Raw genomic sequence first — 9,346 nt, 5'->3', positions numbered from 1 at the left:
TGTTTGAGCTCAGGGGTTCAAGACCAGCCTGAGCAAGACCAAGACCCCGTCTCTACTAAAAATAGAAAGAAATTAATTGGACAACTAAAAATATATAGAAAAAATTAGCCGGGCATGGTGGCGCATGCCTGTAGTCCCAGCTACTTGGGAGGCTGAGGCAGAAGGATTGCTTGAGCCCAGGAGTTTGAGGTTGCTGTGAGCTAGGCTGACGCCACAGCACTCACTCTAACCAGGGCAACAGAGTGAGACTCTGTCTCAAAAAAAAAAAAAAAAAAAAGATTGGAAGAATTGATGAGATTATATCTTGATATATTTAACTAATACTTAGTAAACAAGAATGAGGACATGCAGAAGGTGTAATATGTATATTCAAGTGTATGCTGTACTGTAGAGTAGTTGATGATTAATTCAAATACCCTAGATCATCATAATCATTATGGGATGCTCAGGAAAAAAGCAAAAAGTACTTAATTTAGCATCAATTTACTGTGGCATAGTGCTACCAAATACTAAAGGTAAAGGATTCACATTTGCTTACCAAAAACGGTACAATATAAACATTTTCTGACAAAGCTGAGAAGTTCATCATTAACAGACTCCTACTAAAGGAAACTCTACAGAGTATTCTTCAGGCAAAGAAGAAAATGATCCCAAACAGAATGCAGAAAGTAATGAAGAGCAATCAAGGTGGTGAATGTGTGGGTAAAATGAAATGAATATTGCCCACATAAAACAAAAATGTTTTGTGGGAAGATGTGTGTCTGACACACACACATATAACATATAAATATATTTATATATATATATATATATAAACCCCATAACATCATTATATTTCAAAATACATATGTATATACATGTATATGAGCAAAGTTGCTATTAAAAAATTAACTTTCGAAGACAATTTCTTAGAGAAAACCATAATATCCATAATATATTATTGAAGTTAAAAAAAAGATGAGTTAAAAAGTAAAAAGACAAACTACATTCATGGAGGCAAAGGCTTAAAGCCATTTCACATCTTTCAGATTGGCAACAATTCAAAGGACTAGCAATAAGTGCTGGTGACTGGAAAAATGAAAACTTTCCCAAATTATTCATGAGTATAAATTAAGACAATTTGAAGGGGAAAAAAGTCAATACTTAATAAAGTTGAAAAACTTCTGTACCAATCAGGACCCGGCCAGGAGAAGGAGACCACATTCAGTTACTTTAACAGAGAGAATTTATTATAAATAAATTTTAACTAGTTATGAAGTTGTTAACCACATAACTGAAGAGACAAAAAGAATATTCAAGTTATCAGGGAAGTAGCAACTGCAGACAACTGGGCTAGAGTAACAAAGGGAAGATAGAATTCTTAAAACTTAGAAGGGTGGAGAAGGGGATATCATGTGACTGGGACTCATCTCTAAAGAGGTGGCACCAACCAGCTGATGCTTGTGTCTCAGAGGGCATGGGTTACCATAAGGCTGGTTCTATGAGTGCTAGAAAATGGTAAACTAGATGAAATGGCTGCTATGACAAGGAAGTGCTGCTGCCCAAGTGAAGAAGCAATGCTGGGCAGACACTCTGATGAATAGAAAGCTGATAGGAAAGAAAAAAAAAGGAGCAAGTTCCTTCTTCCCCAGCTCCAAAGTTCATATCTGGTATCTCTTATTGGCAAGGCTCAACAAGGAGCAGGTGGCAAGCCAGAAAGGTGGTTTTTAGAGTCACAAAAGCACAGTCAAGAAAGGTGGGTTTGGAGCTGGGACACAGTTGCTTAATAACTGGCACATTGCCTAAACCCTATGACCCACGAGTTCCACTTAAAGGTTTAGACACTAAACACAGAAACAATACAAATGTCTTTTACCAGGGGAACGGAGGGCTAAATGAATAAACCAGATCTATATTTATTAATATGGATAGATCTTAGAAAGGTAACATTACATGAAAAAGGCAAGCTTCAGAACTTTAAATACAGTGTGAATCCCATTTATGTAAAGTTTTAAAAAGAAAAAATAGTATTATATATTACAGACTTCATACTATACAAAAAAATTTCATGGGAGATTAAAATTCTAAATGTTGAAACGAAAACCTTAACTTTAGAAGAAAGTATAGGAGAATATTATCACCTTGAAACTGATAATACTAAAACATAAAACATCAGCAGGAGAAAAGAGATGACAAAATTAAAGAACTACCTACAGTCCAAGAGAAGATATTTATAACACATAAGACTGGAAAAAAGGATTTTTATATTCTAATACATTAAACAAACAACATTTAAACCAAGAGTAAAAGATGAAGAGCCCATTAGAAAACAATGAGCAAAAGATATGAACAGTCAGTGCACAGAAGAAAAAACCCAATGGCCAATCAACAGATAAGATGTTAAATCTCATCACTAATTAGGGAAATCCAAATGAAAACAACAATGAGCTATCCTGTAAGGGGACCAGGACATATTATGGCACAAATGTAGGTGTCAAATTGTTACAGGCACATTTTGTGTGCTCTGGTGATCAGATGCCCCAAGGAGCTTGATTCAGTGGCTTAGGGGAGTCTTCAGGGAGAGGCTTTCTCCATGGTGCAAGGCAAGGGCCAACCCATGTGAGTTCTCTGATGTTCTGTGAGGTGGGCTTTCCGGCAGAAAGTTTTCCCACATTCTTGACATTCAAAGGGTCTCTCTCCTGTGTGAATTCGTTGATGTTCAATGAGGCGTACTTTCACATAGAAAGCATTTCCACATTCACTACACTCATAAGGTTTCTCTCCTGTGTGAGTCCTCTGGTGTTGACAGAGAGATTTCTTCATACTGAAGATTTTCCCACATTCACTACATTCATAGGGTTTCTCTCCTGAATGCATTCTCTGATGTTCAATGAGGCGTGCTTTCACATAGAAGGCATTACCACACGCGTTACATTCATAAGGTTTCTCTCCTGTGTGAATTCTCTGATGGATCCCAAGAGATGAGTGCACCCTGAAAGACTTCCCACATTCATTACACTGATAGGGCTTTTCACCGGTGTGAGTTCTCTGGTGATTATTGAGAGTCATCTTCATTCGGAAGAATTTCCCACATTCACCACACTCATAGGGTTTCTCACCTGTGTGAATCCTTTGATGTTGATTTAGGGATTTCTTTGCACGGAAATTTTTCCCACATTCCCCACATTCATAGGGTTTTTCCCCTGTGTGAGTTCTGTGGTGTTGAGTAAGGGATATCTTTACACGAAATGTTTTCCCACATTCACCACATTCATAGGGTTTCTCCCCTGTGTGAGTTCTCTGATGAATCGTGAGGGTTGCCTTCTCAGAAAAGGTTTTCCCACATTCAGTACATTCATAGGGTCTCTCTCCTGTGTGTGTTCTCCCATGTAGAATGAGTTGTGACTTCCTGCCAAAAGATTTCCCACATTCATTACATTCAAAGGGCTTCTCCCCTGTGTGAGTTTTCTGATGAGCAATGAGGTATGATCTTGCACTGAAGGTTTTTGCACATTCACTGCATTCATAGGGTCTCTCCCCTGTGTGTATTCTCAGATGTTCGATGAGGTTTGATTTCCTGCAGTAAGCTTTCCCACATTCATGACATTCAAAGTTTTTATCTCCTATATGTGTTCTTTTATGTCTAACAAAGCCTGTTTTCTCATGGAAGTCTTTCCCAAATCCATTATATTCAACATTTTGATCCAAAGTTTGAATCTTCTGATGCTGAAGAAGGTTGTTATCAAGCCTGAGGACATTATCCCCAACAGAACTATTGCCACACAGCAGTGAGAGAGACCCTTTAAAAACAAATCAGAGCATGTCACTCTTTGACATAAAACCCCAAAAGAGTTTCCCTTGTCACAGTATAAAATTAAATTCCTTAACACAACTTTAAAACTCTACATAATTTGGCCCCCTGATAACTCTCTGATATGACCTCTTAACATTCTCCCCTCCTCTCACCCTGGGCTCTTTGCTAGTCCTAGGACATATCACTCAGACTAGGCTTGGTACTTACAGTTCCCTCTGCCCAGAATACTCAAAATCTACATGGCTCTGTCTCTCTTACTGTATTGAAGTTTGTGCACTATTGTTAACCTCACTAAAAAGTCCCTGACCATATTACCTAAAAGTGCACATCACAGTCTAGTCTATCCTTCTTACCTTACATTTTCTTTTCACCACCAAACATATTATGTATTTGTTTGTTTCTGGTCACTTTCCCTTACTATACTGCAAGCTCTAAGAGAACAGAGATAGCATTTTATTCACTGTTGGATCCCCACACCTAGAATGTGAGCAGCATATAGTGATACTCATTTAAAGTTTTGCGGATGACTAAATGAATGAATGAATGCCTGATAACACAAGGCATCCAAGACAATGGAGGAAAGGAAGAGTAAATGTGTAAGATGAGGCAGAGATAAACAGGAGCAGTAAATAATTTTGCAAAACTCAAGATAAAATGGAAGAAAGCACTGAAGTTTGAGTTTAACATTAAGCTATGTGATTTTGGTATCTGAAGCATGTAAACCTTCTGTCCTTATTTTCAAAGAGCTAGGGCCTCTAAGAAGAGATTCCTGGAAAATGTTGCATAAGGATAACCTTTGACCTGATTTAATGGGATCTTATTTCTCCTATTTTCCTTATGTCTGTTCTTGCTCACTCACCTGAGTAACCATGGCTAGAGGATTCCTCCTCTAATATCCACAGCTCTTCTCCTCGCTCCAACTTGAAGATCATCTCTGGTTTGGCCACGCAGAGGCCTGTTAATGGGAAATGGCACAGGACGTGGGCCAAGTTGTCTGACCTTTAGGGCCTCTGATGGAAGAGGAAGGTGCATCTTCATGAGCTGCACAAGGAAGGGGGCCCATTTAAACCTTTCATTGGGGAAGTAAGAACACACACATTCTTCCTGGTGCTCTAAACTGATCAGTCATCTGTGACCCTTGAATCTGAAACTAAAATATCATTAAACTCTACAGAGGCTGCACGTATTACAGCAACCAAGAAAGGAAACACATGCTCCCAGGAGTTACAGGGACAGTCATCCTCACCCACAGATGCCAGGTTGCTGTAGGTCTCCAGCATCACATCCTTATGCATGGTTCTTTGAGCAGGGTCCAGTCTGTGCCACTCCTGTCGGGTGAAATCCACAGCCACATCCTCAAATGACAAGGATCCCTGTAAAAACAATCTGCAAAGATCAGAATGGGTTGCATGGAAAAGATGTGTGGGAACGAATCGTCTCAATGGTGCCCTGTTAATGGTAGATTAGAAAGAGCTACACTGCATACCTGACTCTGTGTCTTGCTTGATATTATGCTTTCGGGGAGGGGGAACCCTACTATTATGTTAATTTATTAATTCGCAAAGAAAAGACTACTAGAATACTGAGTCAACATTATGTGCCTGGACCTGTGCAAGTTGCCAGGGAAATAAAAATGAAGATGCCACAGGGCCTGCTCCAGAGGAGCTCATGCACAGGAGAGACACTAGGCATGGGACAGAGCACTGGGGCCGAAATTCACAGGAAATAGAACTTTATCCCACTTGGTGTCATCAGACCGCACTTCACTTAAGGAGGCAAAGCTTTGCATCCTTCAACAAAAAATGTCATTTCCTTCATGAATATGGAGTGACAGCATGAGGAAACATGGGAAGACAGAAAACACACATGGTGAGTTCACAGAACTACATATGGCACAGTATGAAAAGAAAATTGTGCTGCAGGCTGTAATGAGATAAAGGGCTATAGAGACATTCAGGGGCCCTACAGTAGAGGGATTCTCAACTTTTTCTTCCCTATAGATCATCAGTCTCCGAAATACTTGATTTCATACACCACTGGACTATTTTCTGACCATCCACAATATATTTATATTTATAAAAAATACATAAATACTGTCAAGTGGGAGAAAGGGACAGACTATTGCTCCCCAGGTAACTTCAGGAGCATCTGGGTTAAGGCTGGAGCCAAATATTGAGATTAGCAAAACAGGAGAGACAATGGGTTGACAGAGGAAAAATTGAGATAGATCTTGGAGTGTTTATGGAACATGTCCAGCTGAAGCTCAGGAGAGAAGGTTAGGAGAGACCAGGGTTTGGGAAGCAAGATTATTTCAGTACCAGCGGAAACCACCAGAATAAATTGGATAGCTAAAAGAGAAAATTGGATAGTTTGAGAAAAGCACCAAGTACAGAGTCTGAGGGGACACCAATATGCCATGAAGATTACAAAGCAAAAATTTTTTTTAACAGAAGGGTACAAATTTATTTAATGTGTATACATGGGAGCCTTCAGAAAGAAGATCCAAATATACAGAGAAAATTGTCCATTTTTATGGCAAAGCAAATTTTTGAATGGTGGGAATAAAACCAGAATAGAGTCTTGGAAAGGAACAGAGAAGACAGTTTCAACTAACAGTGACATTTCCAATGTAAAGTAGAAGATAAGAGCACAATCACTTACCTCCTTTACCTTGAAAAGCTAAGAGAAGACCTGTTTCTGGTCTCAGGAACAAGAAGGGGCCCCATTTTGGGATGGAGAGAATGGGAGAAATCCTCTGTCTTTTTCTTTTTTGCCTATAGTCCTACCCCCAAGGAAGTCCCAGTCCCAAAGCTACAACCCTGAAATAGCAGGCTCCTCAAACTCAAAGGAAAAGGAGTCCTTTTCTTTGACCAGAAGATTAACGGTGAGAAGAATGTGGGAAGGACCCCCGACTCATTGCTTTTTTTCTATCTTGTCAGTGGTTGGCCCCAAGGGAAAACCTAGTTGGGAAACTGTGAGCACCCAAGTGAAGAGACTAAAGCCCCAACTGTCCAGCCAGAGGATAGGAGCAGGGAGCCCATGGGAGATGCAGTTTGGGAGAGATGGCATCTAATAACAGAGCTTCAAAATACATGAAGAAAAACTAAGAGAACTGGAAGAAGAACTGGACAAATCCACAACTATGACTAGAGACTTCAAGATCTCTCTCAGTAATAAGAGGAACTAAAATCAACAAAGATACAGAAAAACTGAACACCACCAGTCAACCAATTGACTTTGCAAAATACCCCGCTCAAAACCAGACAGAATAGATAGTTTCTTCAAGTACACAAGGGATATCACCAAGCTAGCCCATATCGTGGATCATACAACAAACCTCAACAAATTTAAAGAACTGAAACAAACAATACTCTCTGATCATAATGGAATTAAACTAGAAATCAATAATAGAAAGATGGCTGGAAAATTCCTCAATATTTGGAAACTAAAGAATACATTTCTAAATAATGCAAGGTTCTAAAAGGAGGTCTCAAGGTAAATTAGGAATATTTTGAACTGAAAGAAAATAAAAATACAACATACCAATATTTGTGGGAAATGGTTAAAGTAGTACTGAGATGGAAATTTATAGCAACAAATGTTTACAGTAAAAAAGAAAAAAAAAGGTCTGAAATCAATAATCTAAGTTTATTCTTTACAAAATTAGAGAAGGGAGTAAACTAAACTCAAACTAAGCAGAAGAAAGGAAATGATACAGATAAGAGACTGCCCAGGCATGGTGGCTCACACCTGTAATCCCAGCACTTTGGAGAGGCTGAGGCGGGAGTATCGCTTGAGTCCAGGAATTCAAGACCAGCCTGGGCAACATAGCAAAACTCCACCTCTACAAAAAAATAGGAAAAAATTAACCAGGTGTGGTGATGTGTGCCTGTATTCTCAGCTACTTGGGAGGCTAAGGCAGGAGGGTCACTTAAGCCCAGGAGTTGGAAGTTGCAGTGAGCTATGATGACGCCACAGCACTCTAGCCCAGGCAAAAGAACGAGACTCTGTCTCAAATTTAAAAAAAATAAGAGACCAGTGAAACTAAAAATAGGAAAAATAATAGAGATAAATCAATGACACCAAAAGTTCATTTTTTAAAACAGATTGACAAAATTGATAAACTTCTAGCCAAACCACCAAAGGAAAAAATAGACACAAATTATCAATATCAGAAGTAGAAGAGGAGATATCACTATATATACCACAGACATTAAAATGAGAGTAAGAGACTACCATGAACATAAATTCAACAACTTCGATGAAAAAGACCAATTCCATGAAATACACAAAATACCAAAACTCACCCAAAAAGCAATGGATAACTTAAAGGAATATCTATTAAAGAAACTGGATTCATAGTTTAAAACCTTCCAAAAAAGAAATTCCCAGGCCTAGATGGTTTCGCTGGTAAATTCTACCAAATATTTAAGGAATACATCAATTCTACACAATCCCTCCTCTTCTAGTTTCTAAATGAGACTACCTCTTAACTCTTTTTATGAGGCCACCATTATCCTGATTACCAAACAAGACAAAGACATGACAAGAAAAAAGAAAATGGCAGTCCAATATCCCTTATAAACATAGAGTTTAAAAGCCTCAACAAATACTGGCAAATCGAGTCCAGCAACATATAAAAACACACAGCACTGTCAGTTGAGGTTTATCCAGTGAATGCAAGTCTGGCTCAACATTTTAAAAAATCAATATAATTCATCATATTAAGAAACTAAAGAAAAACCATATGATCTTATCAATTGATATGGAAAGGGTATTTGGCAAAATTTAACATCCATTCCTAATGAAAACTCACATCGAACTAGGAATAGAAGGGAACTTCTTTGACCTCTTGATCTCATACAGAACATCTACCAAAAACCTGTATCTAACATATTTTTTTAAAGAGATGGAATCTCACTCTGTCACCCAGGCTGGAGTACAGTGGTGTGATCACAGCTCACTGTAATCTCAAGCTATTGGGCTCAAGCCATCCTCCTACCTCAGCGTCCCAAGTAGCTGGGACTACAGGAGCCCTCCACCGTGCCTGGCTAATTTTTCTTTATATTTTTTAAAGAGATGGTTTCTTGCTATGTTGACCAGGCTGGTCTCAAATGCCTGGCCTGAAGTGATTCTCCTACCTACCTCCTGAGTAGCGCCTGCCTAGCTCTAACATTATATTTAATGAAAAAGACTAAATGCTTTCCCAATTAGATCAGAAACAAGGTAAGGGATGTCCACTTTTACCAATCCTATTCAAAATCATGCTGGAAGTCCTACTTAGTGAAATCAAGGCAAGAAAAGGAAATAAAATGCATGCAACAGATTGGAAAAGAAGAAAAGAAACTATTCCTATTCTCACACTACATGATTATCTATGTAGAAAATCCCAAGGAATCTACCATGAAACTCCAAGGAAGATGCCAGGATACAAAGTCAACATATAAAAGCCAATCATAGGCCGGGTGCGGTGGCTCACGCCTGTAATCCTAGCTCTCTGGGAGGCCGAGGCGGGAGGATTGTTTGAGCTCAGGAGTTCGAAACCAGCCTGAG

The 9,346-nt window shown here is 39.0% G+C and overlaps 1 protein-coding gene across 1 annotated transcript in view; it reads right to left on the bottom strand.

Moving 5' to 3' along the window:
• Positions 1-2,444: 2,444 nt before the first annotated feature.
• Positions 2,445-9,346, bottom strand: part of ZNF157 (zinc finger protein 157) — a 36,339-nt gene continuing 29,437 nt past the window's right edge. The window contains exons 2-4 of the mRNA XM_012652300.1: positions 5,040-5,166; positions 4,653-4,748; positions 2,445-3,779 (exon numbers count right to left, since the gene is read on the bottom strand). Coding sequence (XP_012507754.1) covers positions 2,554-3,779; positions 4,653-4,748; positions 5,040-5,166 — 1,449 coding nt within the window. The 3' untranslated portion in view covers positions 2,445-2,553. The remainder of the gene's footprint in view (positions 3,780-4,652; positions 4,749-5,039; positions 5,167-9,346) is intronic.

The sequence above is a fragment of the Propithecus coquereli genome, unplaced genomic scaffold, assembly GCF_000956105.1.
Source record: "Propithecus coquereli isolate 6110/MARCELLA unplaced genomic scaffold, Pcoq_1.0 Scaffold388, whole genome shotgun sequence".
In the NCBI taxonomy this organism is placed as follows: domain Eukaryota; kingdom Metazoa; phylum Chordata; class Mammalia; order Primates; family Indriidae; genus Propithecus; species Propithecus coquereli.
The sequence above is the reverse complement of the archived record's forward strand: the minus strand, read 5'-3'. Positions and strand labels throughout refer to the sequence as shown.